This window comes from Perissodus microlepis, chromosome 17 (assembly GCF_051167445.1).
Source record: "Perissodus microlepis isolate ML-2025 ecotype Zambia chromosome 17, ASM5116744v1, whole genome shotgun sequence".
Taxonomy (NCBI): domain Eukaryota; kingdom Metazoa; phylum Chordata; class Actinopteri; order Cichliformes; family Cichlidae; genus Perissodus; species Perissodus microlepis.
In genome coordinates this window covers 6273079-6298053 of record NC_140477.1, presented here as the reverse complement: position 1 = coordinate 6298053, position 24975 = coordinate 6273079, and the positions used below count along the sequence as shown (strand labels likewise).

General features: G+C 39.5%; 2 protein-coding genes across 4 annotated transcripts in view; both read right to left on the bottom strand.

The window, feature by feature from the left end:
- Nucleotides 1-14448, bottom strand: part of ahcyl2b (adenosylhomocysteinase like 2b) — a 70101-nt gene extending 55653 nt beyond the window's left edge. Inside the window, exon 1 of one of the 3 annotated variants that reach the window (XM_084909289.1) lies at nucleotides 14043-14448. In XM_084909289.1, coding sequence (XP_084765415.1) covers nucleotides 14043-14378 — 336 coding nt within the window. In that variant the 5' untranslated portion in view covers nucleotides 14379-14448. Of the gene's footprint in view, nucleotides 1-12679; nucleotides 13296-14042 lie in introns of those variants that run through there. The other 2 variants (XM_084909288.1, XM_084909290.1) reach the window with 2 other exon arrangements.
- Nucleotides 14449-15325: 877 nt separating this feature from the next.
- Nucleotides 15326-20840, bottom strand: tmem209 (transmembrane protein 209). Its single transcript, XM_084909292.1, has 15 exons — nucleotides 20788-20840; nucleotides 20328-20488; nucleotides 20179-20237; nucleotides 19553-19684; nucleotides 19169-19398; nucleotides 18875-19079; nucleotides 18416-18591; nucleotides 18215-18286; nucleotides 18017-18113; nucleotides 17754-17879; nucleotides 17487-17584; nucleotides 17042-17156; nucleotides 16816-16913; nucleotides 16325-16398; nucleotides 15326-16119 (listed from the first exon to the last, which is right to left on the bottom strand). Exons 2-15 carry the CDS (start codon nucleotides 20465-20467, stop codon nucleotides 16065-16067), a joined length of 1677 nt encoding a protein of 558 aa, XP_084765418.1. The 5' UTR covers nucleotides 20468-20488; nucleotides 20788-20840; the 3' UTR covers nucleotides 15326-16064.
- Nucleotides 20841-24975: the final 4135 nt, after the last annotated feature.

Below are 24975 nucleotides of genomic sequence, written 5' to 3'. Positions count from 1 at the left end.
CTCTCGCTGTGCATTTGTGTATACATATTTGATTTTGTGTGTATCTGTTGGCTGTTCCTTCTTGTTTTTTAAATGTATTTTTATTTCTTTATTTTTTTTTCACAGGTGAACAACAATTAGTTTTGAGGGAACTTAACCATGTTCCGTTTTTTTTTTCAGCTTGTCATCTTACTTTTCCAGTATTTTCACTTAAGTTATTACTATTCTGCTCAATCATAGTATTTGTTCTAAATCATTGTTATTATGCTATATTGTAGTATTTCTGCTAAATCATAGTATTTCTACTATATTATATTTTTCTTTCTAAATAAAGCATTTCTGCTATATAATTGTATTTCTGCTATGTTATAATATTTGTGCTAAAACAGAGTATTTGTGCTGAAACGTAGTATTTCTGCCAAATGATAGTATTTCTGTCAAATTATAGTATTTGTGATAAAACATAGTATTAATTTAAAATGACAATATTCATAGTTCATCACAGTCTCTCTGGTAAAACACAGTATTTCTGCTATGTTGTACTATTTTTCTAAATCATAGTGTTTCCGTAATGTTTAAGTATTTTTGGCTAAATATATTCTTTCTGTTATCTTATACTATTTCTCCTAAATTCTTGTATTTTTGAGAAGTTATCATGTTTCTGGTAAGTTACAATATTTCTGCAAAGTTCTGCTATGCTATTGTATTTCTGCCAAGTATTATATTTCCTCTAAGATATTGCAGTTCTGCTAAGTTATTCCATTTTAGCAAAGTTCCTTTGCTTCTGCAAAGTTTTTACAATTTCTGCAACTTTTCAGCTTTTTCAGCTAGTTTTTGCAGACAGCTTCAGCTTTAAAGCATCCACACTGCATTTTCGCAGGAAATGCAATTTTTTCTAGTTATTCTTCTAGTTGCTCCGTATTTCGCCGATTAACTACTTCCACAATTTTTGTCCGATTTTCACCATTCAAATTTTAAACTATTCTGCTATTTCTGCTAATGACTGCTATGACTTTTGGTATTTTCTGCTATTATACTTTTTAAAATATTAAGCTTTTTTCCTTTAATTTGTCCCATTGAAATGAATGGGAAACTTCCGCAATTCTGCTAAAACTTGCTCGTTTTTGAAACTTAACTACTTCCTCATACTTTCGCCTAGAACAACCATTCAAATTTTAAAATGTTCACAAATTATTGGGCTATTCATGTATGATTCAGCTTTTTCATATCTGTTACCGTTTTCATCTTATCCCTCTTCAAGTTTTGAGTTTCATCTTTTTGATTTTTCACAAAATACATGCGTTGTTATGGTTGCTATGCTCTTGGCTTCCAGTGTGCCACTGAGGGTTTCGCAGTCTTCTCTTCATGTCCGAACAACTTCTTGCTACTTGCTCAATTTTCACTCAACTTCCACAAATTATACATCAAAACGTAGGTATTTTTGCTGGCTTTCAGAAAATGTCACTATCATTGTTGTGGGATTTATAAAATTTTGGCAAATCTCCTCAGACCAACACAAGGTCTCAAAACTCTCCATAGAAAGCCAATGGAGAGTTTGTTCAAAATCACCGCTTGATTTCTGTAATGAGAGGCATATTCGAATCGTCATATCTCCTTAACGAATCGAAGTTCAAACATGAGGCTTGTCCCCGTATATCTTCAGACACTCCTGACGCTCACAATTCAAGAATTTTTTTCTCACCTATTACCGTTCTGAGATGAGTTGGACTTGTTTGAGGGTAGGAAATTCGTCCTTCGCTCAGATTTCTTCAGATTTCAAACTCTGGAAATGAACCACTTTTTTCTCTCGTCATATCTTTTTTTTGGATTTCCACAGAGACCTGAAAATTTCCATGACTGTTCACCAAAGCCTGCTGTCTCTTACGGTGAAAGAATGATATCGATACTCCAAATAGATTTCGAGTTACAAAGCGTTGTTTGAGGGCAGGTCAAGGCAGTTTTTGCTTCGCTCTACTCAGTTATGGTGCATTACAAGTCAAATATCTTTAATAATTCATATTTTAATGATAAATTGTCAACACTTGAAGATTGCCCCATCTCTTCTGAACAAAACGGTGTAAGAATGACCGTTCTAGCCCCTACGGTTAGGAAATTATGGTCATTTGTTTGAGGGGAGTCGTCATTATGAGAAATAGACTGCAAAAATCCTGTGTCTCTCTGTGCTGCGTGCACCTGTTTTGGCGGGAAAAAGTGCACAGGCTCTCTGATTGGTGGATTCAAATTCAGCAGCTCCCAGGCAGCTTGACTGAAAACTTGCTTCTCTCTCCGTGTGTGTGTGTGTGTGTGTGTGTGTGTGTGTGTGTGTGTGTGTGTGTGTGTGTGTGCTACAGAGAGAGAGAGAGAGAGAGAGAGAGAGAGAGAGAGAGAGAGAAAGCCTTTTTATGGGATGATCTCATTGTAAGATTCAAATTCAATATATTTAGACTGGTTGACTGAATTGGATCTTGTGTGTGTGTCTCTCTGTGCATGTGTGTTTCCTTATGTGACAATTTTTTGTGATTGTGTGGCTGTTATATATTTTTTTGCTGATGTTTTTCATTTAGCAAGTATATTTGAGGGACCCTCAGCATGTTCAGCATTTTTTCAGCTGTCCATTTTGCTTTTCCAATTTTTCTGTTTAAGTTATTACTATTGTGCTAAATCATACTATTTCTGCTATTTTATAAGATTTGTGCCAAATATAGTATTTCTGATTAATTATAATTTTTCTACCAAATCATAGTACAGTATTTTTGCTTTTTATAGGATTTTTATAGGATATTTATATTGCTTAATATAGTATTTCTGCTTTTTATAGGATTTGTGCTTAATATAGTATTTCTGCTAAATTATAGTATTTCTTCTTTTTATAGTATTTGTGCTAAAACATAGTATTTCTACTAAATGTAGTATTTATGCTTAATCATACTATTTCTATATATTTCTGCCAGGTCCCCAGGCAGCCAATCCTCTGTGAGGACTGAGACATTCAAATTTTCAAATCAGGCTTCCCAGCCAATCATATATGTGGGCTGAGGCATTCAAATTTGCATATTGGGGCCTTCATGGCTTCTAAGCCAGCCAATCATATCTGAGGGCTGAGGAATTCAAATCCACAAATCAGGGCCTGCACGGCTTCCCAGCCAGCCAATCATATATGTGGGCTGAGGCATTCAAATTTGCATATTGGGGAATTCGTGGCTTCTAAGTCAAGAAGTCAACCATGTCATATATCTCTAAAAATTCATATTTTAATGATAAATTGTCAACACTTGAAGATTCCCCAATCTCTTCTGAACAAAACGGTGTAAGAATGACCGTTCTAGCCCCTATGGTTAGGAAATTATGGTCATTTGTTTGAGGGGAGTCTTCACTATGAGAAATAGACTGCAAAAATCCTGTGTGTCTCTCTGTGCTGCGTGCACCTGTTTTGGCGGGAAAAAGTGCACAGCCTCTCTGATTGGTGGATTCAAATTTAGCAGCTCCTAGGCTGCCTGACTGAGTTAGAAACTTGCTTCTCTCTCCCTCTGTGTGTGAGTGAGTGAGTGAGTGAGTGAGTGTGTGTGTGTGTGACAGAGAGAGAGAGAGAGAGAAAGCCTTTTTATGGGATGATCTCATTGTAAGATTCAAATTCAATATATTTAGACTGGTTGACTGAATTGGATCTTGTGTGTGTGTGTGTGTGTGTGTGTGTGTGTGTGTGTGTGTGTGTGAGTGTGAGAGAGAGAGAGAGAGAGAGAGAGAGAGAGCGAGAGAGAGAGAGCCTTTTTATTGGATGATCTCATTGTAAGATTCAAATTCAATATATTTAGACTGGTTGACTGAATTGGATCTTGTGTGTGTGTGTGTGTGTGTGACAGAGAGAGAGAGAGAGAGCCTTTTTATTGGATGATCTCATTGTAAGATTCAAATTCAATATATTTAGACTGGTTGACTGAATTGGGTCTTGTGTGTGTGTCTCTCTGTGCATGTGTGTTTCCTTATGTGACAATTTTTTGTGATTGTGTGGCTGTTATATATTTTTTTGCTGATTTTTTTCATTTAGCAAGTATATTTGAGGGACCCTCAGCATGTTCAGCATTTTTTCAGCTGTCCATTTTGCTTTTCCAATTTTTCTGTTTAAGTTATTACTATTGTGCTAAATCATACTATTTCTGCTATTTTATAAGATTTGTGCCAAATATAGTATTTCTGATTAATTATAATTTTTCTACCAAATCATAGTACAGTATTTTTGCTTTTTATAGGATTTTTATAAGATATTTATATTGCTTAATATAGTATTTCTGCTTTTTATAGGATTTGTGCTTAATATAGTATTTCTGCTAAATTATAGTATTTCTTCTTTTTATAGTATTTGTGCTAAAACATAGTATTTCTACTAAATGTAGTATTTATGCTTAATCATACTATTTCTATATATTTCTGCCAGGTCCCCAGGCAGCCAATCCTCTGTGAGGACTGAGACATTCAAATTTTCAAATCAGGCTTCCCAGCCAATCATATATGTGGGCTGAGGCATTCAAATTTGCATATTGGGGCCTCCATGGCTTCCCAGCCAGCCAATCATATATGTGGGCTGAGGCATTCAAATTTGCATATTGGGGCCTTCATGGCTTCTAAGCCAGCCAATCATATCTGAGGGCTGAGGAATTCAAATCCACAAATCAGGGCCTGCACGGCTTCCCAGCCAGCCAATCATATATGTGGGCTGAGGCATTCAAATTTGCATATTGGGGAATTCGTGGCTTCTAAGTCAACAAGTCATCCATGTCATATATCTCTAAAGATTCATATTTTAATGATAAATTGTCAACACTTGAAGATTCCCCAATCTCTTCTGAACAAAACGGTGTAAGAATGACCGTTCTAGCCCCTACGGTTAGGAAATTATGGTCATTTGTTTGAGGGGAGTCCTCACTATGAGAAATAGACTGCAAAAATCCTGCACTGCTTCCCAGCCAGCCAATCATATCTGAGGTCTGCCGTTTTTTCTCTCGTCATATCTCAGCGACAGATGTACAGAGAGCAATGAAAAAATCGCGGTCAAAGTACACCAAAGTCCGCTGATTCAGCCAGTACAAGAATTATGCTTCTAGTCCACCTAGTTTTTGAGTTACACAACGTTTTGTAACTCCAAAAAACGGCGCTTTTTGCCTCTCACCGCGATCTAATTCTGACTGCTCATCACCCTGTTTTTCAAGGCGCCCGCTCTCTTTCCCAGTGGCGCAGTTGGTAATGACACGGGTCTGCGACCCAAACGTCGTGGGTTCGATTCCACCTTAGGCAACATGTTTTTTTTCCCTACAAATTAATACACTATCACAGACCAGTAATTCATATTCATCATTTATTACAATTCTGCAAACTTTTAGCATTTTACCAGCTTTTCTAATATGGACCTCACATTCTTGTTAACACTCCATGGCACAAATACTCTTCCCTTTAGGCTCTGTGTATGTGTGTGTGTATCAATATTTCTCCCATTTTAAAGTACTACTCCTCCATAATTGTATTTCTGTTAAATCAAAGTACTTTTACTACATCTTGGTACTTCTGCTCAATCATAGTATTTCTGCTAAATCATAGTATTTCTGCTACTTTTTGGTACTTGTGCTAAATACAGTATTTCTGCTAAATCATACTATTTCTGCTATTTTATAGGATTTGAGGTAAATATAGTATTTCTGCCAAAACATAGTATTTCTACCAAATATAGTATTTCTAATAATTATAGTTTTTCTCCCAAATCATAGTACAGTATTTCTGCTTTTTATAGTATTTGTGCTTAATATAGTATTTCTGCTTTTTATAGGATTTGTGCTTAATATAGTATTTCTGCTTTTTATAGGATTTGTGCTTAATATAGTATTTCTGCTAAATGTAGTATTTCTGCTTATTCATACTATTTCTATATATTTCTGCCAGGCAGCCAATCCTCTGTGAGGACTCAGACATTCAAATGCACATATCAGGTCCTGCACGGCTTCTCAGCCAGCCAATCATATCTGAGGTCTGCCGTTTCTTCTCTCGTCATATCTCAGCGACGGATGTACAGAGAGCAATGAAAATCGCGGTCAAAGTACACCAAAGTCCGCTGATTCAGCCAGTACAAGAATCATGCTTCTAGTCCACCTAGTTTTTGAGTTACACAACGTTTTGTAACTCCAAAAAACGGCGCTTTTCGCCTCTCACCGCGATCTAATTCTAACTGCTCATCACCCTGTTTTTCAAAGCGCCCGCTCTCTTTCCCAGTGGCGCAGTTGGTAATGACACGGGTCTGCAACCCAGACGTCGTGGGTTAGATTCCACCTTAGTCAACAGGTTTTTTTCCATACAAATTAATACACTATCACAGACCAGTAATTCATATTCATCATTTATAACAATTCTGCAAACTTTTAGCATTTTACCAGCTTTTCTAATATGGACCTCACATTCTTGTTAACACTCCATGGCACAAATACTCTTCCCTTTAGGCTCTGTGTATGTGTGTGTGTGTATCAATATTTCTCCCATTTTAAAGTATTACTCCTCCATAATTGTATTTCTGTTAAATCAAAGTACTTTTACTACATCTTAGTACTTCTGCTCAATCATAGTACTTCTGCTCAATCATAGTATTTCTGCTAAATCATAGTATTTCTGCTACTTTTTGGTACTTGTGCTAAATACAGTATTTCTGCTAAATCATACTATTTCTACTATATTATATTTTTCTTTCTAAATATAGCATTTCTGCTATATAATAGTATTTCTGCTATCTTATAATATTTGTGCTAAACCAGAGTATTTGTGCTGAATCATAGTATTTCTGCCAAATGATAGTATTTCTGCTAAACCAGAGTATTTGTGCTAAAACATAGTATTAATTTAAAATTACAATATTCATAGTTCATCACAGTGTCTCTGGTAAATCACAGTATTTCTGCTATGTTGTACTATTTTTCTAAATCATAGTGTTTCTGTAATGTTTAAGTATTTTTGGCTAAATATATTCTTTCTGTTATCTTATACTATTTCTCCTAAATTCTTGTATTTTTGAGAAGTTATCATGTTTCTGGTAAGTTACAATATTTCTGCTAAGTTCTGCTATGCTATTGCATTTCTGCCAAGTATTATGTTTCCTCTAAGATATTGCAGTTCTGCTGAGTTATTACATTTTAGCAAAGTTCCTTTGCTTCTGCAAAGTTTTTACAATTTCTGCAACTTTTCACCCTTTTCAGCTAGTTTTTGCAGACAGCTTCAGCTTTAAAGCATCCACACTGCATTTTCGCAGGAAATGCAAATTTTTCTAGTATGGCCTTGAAAGATGGTGCACTCCCACAGACTCTGAATGAAGCAACTGTGACTCTCATTCCAAAGAAAGGAAAGGACCCAGAATTGGTGAGTTCTTACCGACCAATCTCTTTATTGAACACAGATCAGAAAATACTGGCCAAGTCTTTAGCCAGGAGACTTAGTTCTCACATAGGTAAACTGGTTCACCCAGATCAAACAGGGTTTATCCCAGCAAGACATGCATCTTATAACCTGAGACGTCTTTTTGACATTATTTATTCCTCTAGGGATCCAGATAAAGACCTAGTGATATTGAGCCTTGATGCAGAAAAGGCCTTTGACTGTGTCGAATGGTCATATCTATATGCAGTATTAAGTAAGTTCGGAGTTGGACCTAAATTTGTTTCCTGGATTCAATTGTTATATAGTAATCCGTGTGCCAGAATACTCACAAACAATTCCCTTTCCGAACCAATTAAGCTATTTCGTGGCACAAGACAAGGATGTGCGCTGAGCCCTTTATTGTTTGACCTCGCATTAGAGCCGTTGGCAGAAACAATTCGGAAACATAAAGAAATACATGGCTATAATACAGGATACACCTCCAATAAGATCTCACTGTATGCTGATGATATTCTGCTGTTTGTAACCAGACCATTAGATTCAATCCCTAAGGTGCTAGTAACAATAGATTTATTTAGCTCTTTTTCAGGTTACAAAGTAAATTGGGGGAAGAGCCAACTGATGCCAATTAAATGCAGTAATCTTGATTTACTAAATCGTCTTCCCTTTAGAATAACGTCAGAAAAATTTTCATATCTTGGAATTGAAGTTACTAAGTCATACAAGTCATTATATGAAGCCAATTTTGTGAGAATTCTGGATACATTTAAAAACGAGGTTGAATTTTGGAAATCACTCCCACTTTCCATGATAGGTAGGGTGAATGCGATCAAAATGATTTGTCTCCCCCAACTCCTATATCTGTTTCAAAATATCCCTGTGTATCTAAAAGCTACATTTTTTCAAAAATTGGATTCAGTCCTTCTTGCCGACTGTACTTCCTCAGGAGGCTGAGGTCTTTTAACATCTGCAGGAAGCTCCTGAGGATGTTTTACCAGTCGGTGGTTGCTGGAGTACTTTTCTATGCTGTGGTGTGCTGGGGGAGCAGCACAGCAAAGAAGGACTCATCCAGGCTGGAAAAACTGATCAGGAAGGCTGGCTCTGTGGTCGGCATGAAGCTGGACACTCTGGTGACAGTGGCAGAGAAAAGGACACTAAAGAAACTGCTGGACATTATGGACAATGCTGGGCACCCTCTGCACACGGCCATAAACAACCAGAAGAGCCTGTTCAGTGACAGGTTGCTTCTCCCCAAGACAAGAACCAACAGACTTAAAAACTCCTTTGTCCCACACGCCATCAAACTGTTTAACTCCTCTCTGGAGGGGAGAGGGAGGGGAAACAGGAGGACAAAGGAGGGGGGAACAACTAAGCTGTAGTGCCTCTTCACCTCACTGTGCAATTACCTTTGTGCAATACTTTTTGTTAATAGTCAACGGTGCAATAGACTCCATACTTGAAATGTGCAATCCACTTGTATTTTTATTTTTATTTTATTCCTATTTATTCTATTTATCCCCTTTGTATATTTTTATCTATATATGTCTTTGTATTTATATATGTGTGTGTATATATGTGTGTGTATGTATATATATATATATATATATATATATAATATTCTGTAACTCTATAACTTCTGTCGGTGCTGTGCTTATTTGGAACCGAATTTCCCAGAGGAACCCACCCGAGGGATTAATAAAGTTTTATCTTATCTTATCTTCCTTTTATCTGGAATTACAAGAGCCACAGGATAAAAAAAGGCCCACCTTTGTAAAGAGAAAATACATGGTGGCCTAGCCTTACCAGACTTTAAAAATTATTACTTCGCAGCTAATATGCAATACATAGCTTATTGGCTAGATGATACAGTTATAATGGGAAGTTGGTTGGACATGGAGCGAGAGGACTGTATGCCTTATTCTCTTGGTGCAATTGCATTGTCTCCTGTTCGTTTTAAAAAGACATACTACAACTGTAATCCAGTTATTCACAATACAATTCAAATCTGGAGACAGATCGTGAAAGAGTATAGACTCAGAGCCTTCTCGCTTTTGACACCTATTACAGCTAATCCTGCATTCAAACCCTCAGTTTTAGATGGGACATTTGATCGCTGGAAGGAAATGGGGTTGCGAAATGTGGGACACCTGTATTTTCAGGGCTCTTTTGCTTCATTTCAACAGCTTAAGGAGAAGTATAATTTACTAGCCTGTGATTTTTTTAGATACCTTCAAATAAGGAGCTATGTAAGGTCCCAACTACAACAATTTGAGTTTGCAACTCCAGGTAAGCTTGACCAATGCCTGGCAGATTGTATAACAGAAAAGCATGCGGTTGCTTCTATATATGAGATATTACAGTCACTCCGGCAGAAGGATACAGGTAAAATAAAATCAGCTTGGGAAAAGGAATTAGGGTCAGAAATTCATAATGATATCTGGACTAAAGGGCTACGCTATGTTAATTCTTGCTCTATCAACGCCCGACATAGGTTAATTCAGTTTAAAATTTTGCACAGATTGCACTACTTGAAGACCAGATTACATCGAATATTTCCTGAAACGTCACCCATCTGTGATAAATGTCAATGTGCAGAAGCTGATCTGCTTCACAGTTTTGTAATGTGTACCAAATTACAAAGTTTTTGGGCTTCAGTTTTTTCTTTTTTTTCCCCAAACTTTTTGATGTGCAGTTAGACCCTGACCCCATTTTGATTCTTATTGGACTATCGGGACAATCTAAAAAACTTAAGAGCACACAGATCCCCCTCCTGTCCTATGGCCTGATGTGTGCAAAGAGACTGATTCTCCTCCTGTGGAAGGGAAAAGAAGTGCCCTCCTTGAAAGCCTGGATTTCAGTATTGACAGATACTCTTCATCTGGAAAGGATCCGCTACATTATAAATGACAAACTGGAGGACTTCGATCAGATTTGGAGGCCGCTCATTGAGCACCTGGAAATTATGAACAAATGAGAGTTATTATGTGGACTTCACCATTGCTTAAAATAAGCTGATAGCACTTTGGGATAAGGGAAGGGTGTAGGGAGGAGGGTTTTTTTTTTTTGTTTTTTTTGTTTTGTTTTTTTTTTGACCGCCCTTTTCGGTACGTTTTGTTTTTTCTTGTTTCTGTTGTTTGGGTTTGTTTTGTTTTTTTGTTGCTGTTGTTGTTGTTCGCTTTGTTTTCCCCTTTTTTTTTGATGCCAAAACTGTAAAAAGGAAGCAATGTCAGTCTATGGGACAATTTGTGATTGTTATTTGTGCTTCACAATAAAAATATTTAAAGAGAGAAAGATGTACACGTGTGTGTGTGTGTGTGTGTGTGTGTGTGTGTGCCACAAATATAACCAGCAGAGTCGAGCAGAGCATATTGTAACCCTTGACTTTTGACAATAAAACTGCATTGTTATATTATCTTAATAGTGACTCAAAAATAACACGCACAACAAAATGTTAGGGAAATCTGTTTGTGTTTTTGTGTGTTTCAAAAAATGTAATAAAAATTTTCTGATATTAGATATTTAAATAACTAAATATCTATCTCAAAAAATTTATATCTGTCAGGGTCTACAAGTTTATCTGAAGAGGGGACTTGAATAAATATTCCTATAATCTATTTGATGAATACAAAAGTAGGGGTAGGACATAATAATTCAACTTCAATCCCTTAGGAAGTGCATGTGATCACCACAATGCAGGCACTCCCCCACACACAGACCAGCTCAGTTGCTGAGGTGACTCACCAATCAGAGGGCGCAGGGGAAGGACAGTGATACATTCTCCTTTGTAGCTGAAAACAGTCACGGGGAGATGAAGATCAGTGTGCTTGCATGAAGATGGCCACGCTGAGAAACCACAGAGCAGCCACCTCATATCCTTCACCAGATGACTTGGAACAATCACGAGAGCATGGAAGGAACTGATGAGCAAACAGGCTGCGCAATCTTTAGCTCAGCTGGCTTCAGCACATTGTACTAGCTCCCTGCTTCATCTCACCATATTGACACCTGCATGAAACTGATCACAACAATAGTGCCTTTTACAGAGCAAGCTGGTGTAAATATAGTTACAATTAATGATGAGTGGCATTAGAGTGGAAACCTATAGCACCATCGACACGTGGCAACAACAACTTGGGCTGATTTTTGACTTTGTGAAACACAACCCCACCTTCAAAATTGTTTTCGTCCTGAGCAGAGCAGCCACATGTCACTAAGCCTGTTAACCAGTGAGCACTACCAGGAACATCAGCTTAGTAGGTGACATAACATTACAACAGAGAGGAATGATCCTGGTAGATCCTGCTGTTCTGTGAAATAATTTAATAACATGCATTATGCATGCTTCCCATAAAACTGTTCGGAAGTGCAATCCCTGCCAAATCAGGCAGGTGACACTACTGACCAAGTATGCAGCTAGAAAAATGTCTGCCTGCCACACGAGTCTCGCACAGCAAACGTGATAGCAGCTAGGCCCGCTTCTTGAAGTACTCCGCAGCTGGAGCCTTCACCCAGAACTTCCCAGAGGCTGGAGATATTCGAGCCGAGCTGGACGGGTTACAATCACACTCATCACTGACTCAGAAAGCTTACATCTGGGCTCACCTACAACATCAAGCTGGCCTTTTAATCCCCTCATGTGGTGACATGATAGAGGCAAGGATTAAAAGCCATCCATCCATCCAGCCAGTCAGTCAACACCACTGCCCTGCCTGGCTGCGTACTTGCATCATCGTCCCCAGTGCTTCACTTAGCTTTTACTGCAACTGGGGAAGCACAGTTCAGCAGATGCTCGAGGCCAGGCTGTGGTCATATAAATCTATAATGCAGTACCATTACTCCTGCTATACTTCATCATCTATAAATAGGCTGCAGGCAACCTTCTGTGAATAAACACAAATACTGAAAAACAGTTTATCAGACCAATACAGTTCCAACACACTGCATAAATTTACATAACAGGCAGACTTCAGCCCTAAAAGTGTTCAGGATGGCATTCATCCTCAACTCAAGCTTTCTGGACTCTCTGCATCCCATGAACTTGAAACAAGACAACACACTTGCAATGAAAATTCAAAGACAGACATACATTTTAATCACACAAGCTAAGCCATAGCAACAGGATATAAAGATCAACATATAATGATCAGATACTTAATGGAGTGCCTGCACTGATATTTGAAGGAAAATTGGTAAAGAGTTAACAAGTGTGACCAAAATGTTTACTTTCAAATAAAAAAAAAAGCACTATTTAAGTAAATTTTCACAACTACTTCTCCCCTTAATCAACAGTCTGTACCTTGCACCTGCATTCAAACTTGGCCTCCTCAGTAGCACAGATGTTGCTGTTGCTTTCCCATAGCTCTGGCTGCGCTTCCCCCTGCAAGCCCGGTGTTTCCGACTGCTCATTCTCTTCTAGATGCCGGCTCGCTTTGACAGTCTGAGGTACTTGAAGCCATCTGCTCTGTGCTGCGCACTCCATTCTCTCACGTTACTACCAAACATTTGGCTAAAGGGTCTTTAAGCTGGGTTTCCTTCGGGGTTTGGTTTAATAGGATAGGATCACTGACGTAGTACAGGGTGTGGGTGGGGAGTGCATCCCACCCGACTTGTCCTTTCACCGGGTTTCACCCAATTTCTAGGCTTTCTGAAGCCAAAAAACACTGAAGTGGCATGTGTATTAGTGCAACAGCTGACCACTACTGATAAAGTCCACTACAGAGATAACAGGATATGCAACTGTTAATAAAGCTCCTGCAATCATTTTCTTATCAAATAAAAAAATGTCCTTTCCTTGAACGTTGCCCTTAGTCTGTCCTAAAAAGACCTTGTAAGGAGCAGAGCGATAAGACAACCACAGCTAAACAGTGCCTAAATCCACCTAAGGTATCAATTATAGGTGTTACAGACTCAAAGAGGTTTATTTTTATAAACCAGGTCACAGGGGTTACACATCGCTGACTACTGTTACAACCAAGTTAGACCACGCACCTGCATTAACTGCACAACTGCATAAATTTGACTAAACTAAAACGGCATGTCTGTTTTACAGGCAGTGAACTGTGAATAGCTTTAACATATTAATCTGAGGTCAAGCAAGGGTCATGAAGTTCCACAGAAGGACACCCAAGTGTCAATAATCAGAGCTTCTTCAAAAATAAGAAAGGTGTGTGCCACAATTAAACTATGACTGAAAAGACCATATCCGAAAAATGTAAGCAGTCTGTGTTTTGCGTTTGTCACGTTGATGCTCAAGATAATGTGACACAAATATACACAAACCTACAAAAGCATGTGGGACCTCATGCTATGAGAGAGCTTTTAAATACCCAGTATCAGCACAACTTGTGAGAACAGTTGGATACTGTCGCCCACCTCCTGAGTCCTAAATATTTCACTTAAATGTCAGCCTTAGTGAAAACGGGTATGAGAAAAAGAATAACATTCCTTCCCTTGTGTTATAAGCAGTGAAAAGCATAATTTAAACCGTCAACGGCCGCCGCCGATTCAGCTTTGGTGCCAGCTAGCCTGTTAGCATCGTCACACAATGCCAGCTTTCCCAGCAAGCTCGCGCTGCGGCGAGGTCCTCAGTGGTGGTCCAGCAACAGCGAGGATATACAAAAGCACTTATGTGGAGGGGAGAAAAATGCCGCCTGGCTTACCTTTTTCATGCGAGGAGCCTCGGCAACGGTTCCGTCCCGGTTGACAAACGCCTCCCCGCCGTTCTGCTGCGGGTCCGAGCGTTTCATAGACGACGCTTGAGGCATCTTCGCCGGGTTTGGGGTGAGCAAGCCCGTGCCTCCTTCCCCGGCTTTCGCGGAAGGCTCCGCGGTAGGGGACACGGCAGCCGCGGAACCGGCCTCGTGCGGGTCGTTTCTGGGGAGGTTCTTGCCCTCCGACGTGGGTGTCACCGGGGATTCAGCCGGCAGGTCTTTGCCGGTGGGGACGTCTTTGAGTTCGACCTCTGCCATTTTCGCTGCCACAACCTGGACTGACATCGCTGCAGTTTCTCAAAGTCCTTTTTCCAGCACTATAGCGAGTCAAGCGGATGTGAGCGGAGGAGCCACGACGGCCAAATGCATTGTGGCTCTTGTAGTTCCACTAAGTAGCTCAATGGCCCACAGGACACCTCTCACACCAGTTATTCGTACATGAGTAACATTTTATTGGACGTCAATACATGCAGCAAAAGAACACTATCGTTACCTATTATAATACATTTAAATTAGCTAAAAAGAGAGTCCTAATAGACATTGAGACTACATTTTCCAATAGAGATAGCCGGGTTGTTAAATACACTCTGGGAAATGCAGTTTTTAATAAAAGAGGACGACAATAAACTACATAACAAACGTGAGCTTTGCAGATAATGCGGTTTCAAGAGAAATCTCATAAAATGCACACTTAGATTTTGTTTTTGTGGAAAAATAATCAAATTTCTTTCTAAAATAAAATATTTACAACGGACAAAATCCACTAATGGTGGTGGTCAGAGGGCCCGGTGGCGCCAGTGTTTGGCAGCCTCGTCTCTGTCAGTGCGCCCCAGGGTGGCTGTGGCTACAATGTAGCTTGCCATCACCAGTGTGTGAATGTGTGTGTGAATGGGTGCATGACTGGATGTGTAAAGCGCTTTGGGGTCCTTAGGGACTAGTAAAGCGCTATACAATTACAGGCCATTTACCATTTTACTTGTTTTGTCAAAGTAAGCAAGAGCAGGCTGTGCTATTACACTCTGTGTGTAGCGGAGTGTTTATCAACACTCTGTCAATATACTGCATCACATAATGCGGTGGTACATAAGACGGGTACAAGACGAAGGTCAAATCACAAATAAGGAGCTGCACTGCCACCAAGTGGATGCCTAAGATATTAAAAAAAACAAAAAAAAAAAACAAACAGATCTCAAGCACACTGCGTACAGTTCAAGGAAATGAAGAAACAAGTGTTTTCTATTATTAATATTTCAATTTAATTTCCAAGTCTCATTTGACACTCGTAAAACAGCTTTATCGAAAACAAACATGTAGAGAGTGGTATAAAAATCTAAGGAAAAGAAATATTCACAGAAACAGACGTTGGTGACTTGAAGGCTTTTCATCTCTCCATCACATATAGTTCAACTGTTGTACATGTATGTGCAGCATTTCCGCAGCTGTACATATACGTACAACTGCTTTCAGCATAGCTGCAATATCCACTGGTCTTTTTTCCCCTCCCCAGTAATTCAAGCGCATGCCAGGAATAATCCGATTATTGCATTCTAAACTACAACAGGACAGGGGAGGAAAGCGACAAAAGGTTGCTATTTACATTCAAGCTGATGGGTCTGAGCCCTTGCTGTCCACCAGATAAATCTGAGGTATATTATTTACAAGGCTGCCATGCGGGTACATTCTTAAAGTACAAAATCGGAAAGTCCAAACACTGTTAAAAAAAATACAGCTCTTTGTTGTATCATAAGCACTCTGTGGTGAAAAAGAAACATGTCTCTAAAAAATGCAAATGAAAACACAGCAGGCTGTCAATCATCAAAATGTTCAGAAAACATGCATCTACTCTAACTGAAGTCTTGTGTGCCGTTTGTTTGTTGTTGGTTTTTTTTGCTCATGTGCACCAGAAAGGGGACACATGTGTCCTCAAATCCACTTGGAGCTCCTTGTAACTTAATATTTGAGGATGACGCCTCAGTCCTCAAATATCCACAGGATGTTCACACCTGAGAGGCCCAGATTCACTCTCCTGAGGAGAATATGAGAACAATTTAACCACAGTACACAAGACAAGGTCAAAGTAGTCACTTAAAATAAATAAAAGTCAATCTTAAATCTGCACTTTAGTGCATCACTTCTATCGGGAAAATGAATCATTTCATGATTCTTTGTAATGGCTCTGTTCACGTTGGAGATTAAAATCCGACTAGCTTTGAATAAAGAGAAACACTCACCCCAGCATCCCTGACTCCTTGGTCTTAATAACATAGAGGAACATGAGGATTGTGTGGAACAGGTTGTTCCTGCCCTGTAACCGAAATCAACATAGGTTCACATCAGCGCAATAAAGTGTTACAAACAAGCAAGAAAACCTCAAATGTTACTGAACGATACGCCTGTTACATGCTGGCTCTTTCTCTAGGACGAGGAAGGCCCATGGATTTAATGTAAGTAACAAGAATTATTCTTTTATGAATAAAACATAGGTTTTTGATTTGCAAATCATTTTATTCAGCATCCCAACATTTGTGATAATGGCATTAGTATTTTAAGTTATCCTCCATGAAGGCGATTTTAATGTTTCCTTGGGAAAACAGAGGAATATGTAACAACTGCAAAATTATTGGCTACATTGTTAATTTAAACACTGCCTACAAATGACCAACAATTTTACAACTGGTGCATTCCTAAAAAAAAGGAGAAGAAAATAAAAAGGAGTGAGAACCTTGGGAAGACTGTAGACATGTCCTTGGTAGATGAGCTGGTAGTGAGGAGGAGTGGTGCTGCTTTGATGAATGCAGAAGAGGTTCTCCTTGGTAACATCTATGAGTTAATACAAAAAGGTGACACAAAAGAAAAAAAAGCAATGCTGGATTTCAAGGAGGATCAAACAGTGGCCATCTAAAGTCTTTAAGTACTATTCTTCAAATCCTATCTAATGTTGTGCTCACCAGGTTTGTCTGGGGTGTGGCTAAAATGTTGAGAAGTGAAAGTCTTCCCATCTGGGTACTTTGGGTGCGGAGGCAGCCTGGAGTCCAGGTATGTGCAAAACACATGCATGAGGATCTGAGAAGACAGACATGTGGTTATTGTGACACAACTGAGCCACAGCGTGTGCAGGAAAAGAGCAAGGTCGCTTTGATCTGATGAGTAGAACAATTACGGTAATTATTCCAACCTTTGCTACTGACATTTACTTTTTAGCTCATTCACACCCCATCCTTGTCCTTTAGAAGCATTAAAAATCATTTATATGATGAGAACTGAACACTGGAGCAATTTAAACACATTTTGAGTATACTCACATGTGACATTTATTAAATGCACATAATAAATAAATAATTCCTGCTCATTATGTCTGTGTGGATATCGCTGGGTGTGGTCATGTACACTCACAGCACAGTCAGTAGGAAGGTCTGTATCCCATTTCCTGTTCTTCAGGTCACCACCACCGTTCCAGCGAAAGGAGCTCATACAACCGCTGTGAGCCAGCTCTGACACAAAGAAGAAATAAAACACACAGCACATATGCAGTGAAGTCCAATCACAGGTCCACAGTGTTCATTTTACATGGCTGAACATTTTATTTAGTTTGATGCAGGTATACAGGACTTATATATATATATATAAATTAATGTCTATATGCTTTAATATTAAACGCACCCTTTATCCGGTCCACTAGATACTCCTGGTTGGGTGTGATATCCAAGTATTGGACAATAGAGTTCAAAGTAGGGATGGAGGAGGCTTTGGTCACTGCTGCCTGTTTCAGACTGCTTATACTGGCCTCTGGTGGAGAAAGAAAAGTGAAAAAGTAAAGTAGCTGGCATAACAGTGCCTACAGAGTGTCAATTTCAATTGATTTGGAAATATTTTGAGGCAACTCCTTACTACTCATCAGTCAGTAGCAGATTTTAGAAGTTTACCTCCTATCTGGAGCTCTGGGCAGCCCATTCTCCTGAGCAAGCTATTAACTGAGTCTATTTCTTTGACCAAGGGGACCAAGATAGTATCACTGATCCACTGCAGACACACATAAAATTATTTTTTAAAATTCAGATCAAATATTTCTGGACACCTGGAATTCATTAAATATATAGATAATCAAGTGAAGCCCTACTCACATTTCTAAGCTTGGCTGTCCAGCCATCAATGCGATCTAAAACCGGGCGACTGGTTGTGATTCTCGCCCACACCTACGCATCAGAAAGGAGATAGAAAACATTTCCAAAAGAGCCAACTATAGTTTAAAGAAGAGACAAAAAAAAAGGGCTAATCTTTCAACTGATAAATCCCGCCCAAAAAACAAATACTGACACACAGACCTCCTCTGCAGCCTGTTTGGAGCCCAGGTCCGTCTCATCCTTGTGGGCAGAAGGCGCCTGAGAGCGGCATGCAGGCTGGTAAAGGAACTTCCTCAGGCTCTGCGCATAATCTCCCACCGAACGGTTGTAGTTCCAAAACGTAGGACTGTGGCTTGGAGACACAGACTCTGGACTTCCTACACAGGGAATGACGCCATCATGACATCAGAAGTGACCTACTATGTTAGAATGGGGAATACTCATGCTAACCATCGCCAAAGTTTCAAATAATAAGGATTTTCCACTCTTGGATCTGTACAATGTCCAAGAGAGGCGCTATCCTTCAAGGTTGTAGTTCAAACCTTGCTTGTGAGCATAAACCCAACTGCCTAATCGTATTCATTCATTCATGCTTTAAAAATCGTGAATGAAACCTACAAATTCCTCTGTGATCTACTCTACTTTACTTTAGCTACCTACCAAGCTGGCTCCGATGACTCCTTTCCTCCTCTGTTCGCAGGAACCTCTCCAGACTTTTCAGATCCTCCATGTAGTCCTCCTTGCTTCCAGGGGAGTTAAACACGGAGGGTGGTGTGCGGTAACGAGCCCTCAAGCTGGAGCCTTCTGCTGACCCAATAGTAGTGGGATAAGGAGAGGAGCCAGAGGGTGGACTGTAGTTCAGCACCTGAAACAAGGAGAATCGTTAATGGAAAGGAAATGGAGTTCAGTTTTCTTTTTTTCTCATGTACTCATGTCACTCCTGGTTAAAAGTACCTTTCCAAAGGACACAGAAGGGGAAAAGGGGCCTCCTGCACTGTTTGTTGGGGATGGGTTGCTGAGTGTGGGGCTATATCCAGGAACACAGCTGGGGGAGAACTTGGGGCTGCTGGAAGCTGTACGAGAGGGACTAAAGCTGAGCACGCTCTGGCCCTGCAAAGGAGATGACTGGGCTGGAGCCGGAGCTTCCTTCTTTTCTGGCTTTTGGGGCGGAGATGCCTGAATACCTGCAAAACAAAAAAACCCAACTCTGGCTCATATGTTCATCTAAAGATTGGGGGGGCTTCCTTTCTGCTACTTTACTTGCCACAAAGGGTCTTGAACATAGCAAGAACTGGACAAAAGGTGTGGAAAAATATAAACCATAAATTTGCGCCTCACTTGTGTTTCTCAGACCCAGAAGGTGATGCTGCTCAGGGCTTACAGCAATGGTGGACGGAGCCATTGTGTATTTGAAATACTTCCAGAAGTCAAAAAGAGCATTGAGGCTAAAAAGGGAGGCAAGCACCAGTTCTGTAAAAGAAGAAAAAAAACTAAATAAAAGACTGTAGCAGAGCATGAACATGCAGGTGGCAAATTAAAAGCCATTTCCCTGTATTCCTGGCATGATTCTTTTTAGCATTATATATGGTATTGTGCAAAATTCCTCTCATGTGCAAACGAATGGAAATACAGCATGAAAAACAAGTCTCTCAAGATACAATTTAAAGTTGTTGTAAAAGCAGCCAATGTCCAAAGAAAAACTCTGAAAGAACTTTAGAAAGTCAGGACAACTATAACAAGAACACATTATAATCCTACAAGAAAGTCTGTTTGCTTGGAAGCAAAACATGAAGAAGTGTAGCATGACTCAAGACTTTTCTACACTGTAAATGTTACTTTAAGCACAGCTGAGAATAAATAGGACTTATTCTGAACAGAGAAGCAAAACACAATTCTGATACGTAGCCTAATACGGTATATTAGGTCTGCGTTGCTGTTTGTGCAGTAGTGTAGTGGGGACTCACCGATGTACCAGATAGGCCAGTAGGTAATGTTGTAATATCGGCTCAGCAGCTTGCCTGACCTGATAGAAAAGTAAAAAATAAAACCAGACGAGTACATAACCACACCGCCAAGCACGCAGCATTATTTAACATTGGGGTATGTAACTTACATTTCAGTGTAAATCATGCCAGCAAGAGATACGTTTAGAACAGCCCAGGCAAGGACCACCTGACGAGCCTGCTCCTCCCTCCTCATCCTCAGCGCCCTGTCTATCATGCTGGGCATCCCCTCCTTCGGCGGAGTGAACATGGTTTTATCCCACTGATCAGGCTGAGGGAATGCATAAAGAAATAACTGTTCTCTGGCTCGGCAAGGAATAAAACCGCGTGACAGTAATAGCTGTACTTGGCTCGCGACTACGGGTACCATAGCATAGTTTAGTTAGCCCGGCATACTAACAGGAAGGGCTAGCTAAAGTTAGCTAGCTTACAAGTAAAAACAGTTCTGAGTTAGAGGCTTGGTTACACTTTATGCACCCCTTCTCATTGTTAAAAGTAACAACATTTGACCCAAACATGAATACAACCACAAAACAAACACAAAGCACAGGGAATTTAAGAAATTCATACCACGCTAAAGTGAATGACAAATGCGGCGCTGCATGATTTGTATTTCACCGGAAGTTGTAGGGTGCACTTCCGGTACCTTCTATATACGCATCAAAGCTGCTCAAATTTCAATAGTAAAAATAAAATATTATTATATTCTTATATATATATATTAATGCAGACACAATTAATTATTTGTTCATTTTCTGTAAGACTAAAGTAGTAGATTGCGCTTTAATCTTAGAAGGTCACAGTTTGTTTCAGGTCATAAATATTGAAACATGTGATATTAATATGGCCAACTGGGGGCGCTGCCCATCTTGTTTTACCATTTTCATTCACGTAGAGTTGAAATAAGGCATTAATGGCTTAAAATGAGGTCTAATTTTGACAGACACACAATCACAAAAAGACAAACACAACCCGAATTAAATAATAACAGAAGCTATTAGTTATAAACGACAGGGAGACAGGTGTAAACGTGAAACTGCAAGAAGCAGAGGTGGTGAAGGTGGATGAGTTTAAAAACCTCATCCAAAGCAACGGAAAGGGAAGGTTTACAAAAGGCTTGAAACCCCATTAATAACTATAGGGACAATCAGTCCCGTACCATATGCTGTCATGTTAAAATGTTTCAATGATCAATAATTCATGCAGGAATAAAAAGTGTGACAACCAACCCTGTCTACCCTACATCAGAGGGACAGCTAGGGATGAGCGGTTAAGAGACAGAGTGAGAGACGCAGGGCAGAAAATGTTTGTGCGAAGGAGGGACAGTAGATACTGTACAATGGATGTTAAATATGGAGCTGTCAAATAGAAGGAAAAGAGAAAAAACGGCGAGAAGATTCCTGGATGTAGTGAAGCAGGACATGCAGAGAGGTTGGTGTAACTGAAGGGATACAAAAAACATGGTGAGATGGAGATAGATGATTCACTGTGATGATCCTAAAGGGAGCGGCAGATTAATTGTTCACGATGCAGACTTCTCGAAAAATCCACCTAGAATCAGATGTTCTTAGCATCACTTTACTAATAGTCTGCTGTTTAAGAAAGACTGATATTTGTGAATCATGCCTCATTTGACTCAAGATCAAACACAAACTGTACAAATTATCAAAATTCAAGAGCACATACAAACAACATGGAAAATAGATAAATACAAATAAAAAAAAAGTTAACAGCAAAAAAATAAAAAATAAAAGCTATATTTGGAGGAAAGAAAGCCAACAAATCCTCAGTGTGAACTATGGTGGAGGGGGCATCATGGTTTGGTACCTTATTTCTTGGTCACCTGGAAATCACCTTGAAAGCAGTAAAGGGGAAAAGATGGCTTTAAGCTTTAATCCTAAAATGTAACAGGAAATAATCAAGGCAGCAGCCTGTGAGCTGAAGCTGAATCGGGAGAAAATGGTGTGTGTGTGTGTGTGTGTGTGTGTGTGGAGGAGGTGGTCTGGCATTTAAGGTTTTCAATATATCATTTTCAGATTTGGTTTGAAGATCACACCAAATATGAAAGTGTGTGAACATATCTTAAAATCTCTTAAAATCTGCCTCAGAGCAGCATTTTCTGCAGCCAGCTCCTGACTATCCAGAAGGGCTTGGTGCAGGGTTTGCAGCATGCTGCTGGGAGCATGTCCATCATGCTGGGATGCAAAATCAGGCTGCACTTGTTCAAGTGACTAAAAGACAAAGAAATACACATGCAACACATGCAAAATACACATGTTTTGATTCACTAAAGACAGTCACTTAACATTAAGGTGAATTTTTCTCAACAAGAACTGTATACTATTCACAAACTCATGCAAACTGTTAGATCAGCAGTTAGAGAACTCCAGGCCTCAAGGGCCAGTGTCCTGCAGGTTTTGGATCTCATCCGAGGTCAGCACACCTGAATCAAAGGATTAGTTTATTACCAGGCCACTGGAAAACTTCAAGATATGTTGATGAGGTAATTTAGCCATTCAAATCAGGTGTGTTGGATCAAGGACAAATAAAACCTGCAGGATACCGGTCCTTGAGACCTGGAGTTCCCCACCCCTTTGTTATAGTGTAGGTAGATCTAATGGCCATCAGGCTCAGCATGAGGCTACCAGTATGGGTCATTAAAACTCATCCCACCCTTCTTTCATCCTGGCCCTCCCTGGTAACTTTATTTTTTGATCCAATCACACAATTGTATTTGTACAGAGATAAGATGAACCAATCAAAGAATACTGGGCTGTCCTAAACACTTTAAGAAAACAGTCTCTGATATTCAGAAAATCTTACCTCGCCTGTTGAGTTGATGCTTATCTCCATGTTGACTAAACACAGACAGTGTAAAAGTACTAGTCAGAGTATTGTTGTAGTTTTGCTTCTAGTTTTGGTGCGTTTTCTGTTGTTTTCCTGTTTTTTTGCTGAGTTTCATCTGAGAAATTATTTTCTCTCGGACTTCAGATTAGAAATGAATCTACTAATCTAGAATTCTACAGTTTTATATCACAAACTGTATACATACAAGAAAATAAAAGACAAAAAGTCACATGTAAGTTAATGTATGTATACCACTGCTTACATTACATTATGTGACCAGCAGAACCTACAGTGCACATATCCTACTACATGTATAAAATGTAGTGAACTACAGGACCTGGATTTTCCTGTGATGTCTAAAGGCCATATGTGGTGATTGTGCTTTAACTTTTGTCCATCTGTAAATGTGATGGAAAAATAAATACAATATTTTACCTTTACTTACATAGTAAAATTGTATTACTATCCATTACATTCTCACATATCAATCACTTTAATAACCTGGATACGTGTGACTATAAATAAACCTTTTTTCTCTCAAGCATTCTCTTAAGCATTGCATTTATTTCCCCCGCTATACACTGACCAGCCACTTTATTTAGAACGCATGTTCAACTGTTCAAATATCTTATCAGCCAGTCACATGGTAACAGCTCAGTGCTTTCAGGAATGTAGTCTCAGTCAAGATGATTTGCTGAAGATCAGCCTGAGCAGCAGAATGTAGAAAAAAAGATGATTTAAGTGACTTTGAAGTGAACATCGCACGATTGTTGTTGCCAGACTGAGTATTTCAGAAAATGCTGATTTACTGAGATGATGCCAGCAACATGTTTTAATAAACTGGACTACATATATCTCTGTGTTACATCACTGCTTCTTTTATCAACACTATGTCAGCTTTCAGACAGCGAGGACATCAGTGCATTTGTAAGCCACATATGCTTCTTGACGTAGGATTACAACAGTTCAGTGTGTTCTTTGTTTTTCATCTCAGAATGTGGTGAATGTTTTGAGAATTTGACAGGACTTGAACTTTTACATTTGAGCCATGTTGTCAGAATGCACGCAAAGTGTGGTTTTGGCATTGTGTCTTGAAATAAACAAAGCTTCCCCGGAAAAAAAAGATGCAATCAGCATGGCGGAATATGTTGCTCCAAAACCTGTATAGATTATTCTGCATTAATGAGGCCTTCACAGATGGGGAAGTTACCCACGACATGCTCACAAATGCAATCTCACACCATCACAGATGCAGGCTTTTCAACTGTCGAGCTATTTAAATGCAGGAGTTTTACAAAAGGTTTTTTTATGGTGTGGCATTACTGCTTTCAATAAAGTAAAGCAGCTGCTTCCCCCACTGCTGTAATAGTAATGATGAACTAACGCTGATAAACTTGCTTTGCCACAAACACATGCTCTTTCAAAACATGTTTTTTAAGTTGAGCTCCACTTGTGTTTTTCTGCAGTTTGAGGAGGACACCTCAGCATCATTGCGTGCCCTGTTAGTCCCATTTCTTCCGTTTCCGTCCCCGGATGAGGGCTCTGTGTCTGAACATGCGGCAGCAATCTTTCCTGGTGGTCCCCTACTGATCTCACTGCAGCTGATAAACTTTATCGCGCCTAGTCATCGCAAACGTTTGCAGGAATTCTCTCGCCATGAGCTGCACGAATGTGTAGCCTTGCGCAAACAGGAATAGATCAGCAGGCTTAACATAGAGCTTAAACTTGCTTGTCTGATTGTATTCTAATTTCCTTCCTCATTTTCTTGCACGTGTTATTTTCTTTATTGTTTTCATCTTTCTGTTTTTGTGACTACATAATTGAAATCTTGCTTAGCATGCTTTTCACCACACTGTAAGGGATATACCCAATTGTTCTCAAGCGTGTGTTTACTAAGGGCCCATGGTGGCC

Coding starts and splice junctions, on each gene's coding strand:
- tmem209 (XM_084909292.1), bottom strand. CDS start 20,467: ATGTTCACTCCGCCGAAGGAGGGGATGCCCAGCATGATAGACAGGGCG. Junction 19,685..20,178: donor CTGGCCTATCTGGTACATCG/GTGAGTCCCCAC, acceptor CTTCTTTTACAG/AACTGGTGCTTGCCTCCCTT. Junction 17,585..17,753: donor TCTAGTGGACCGGATAAAGG/GTGCGTTTAATA, acceptor TCTTTGTGTCAG/AGCTGGCTCACAGCGGTTGT.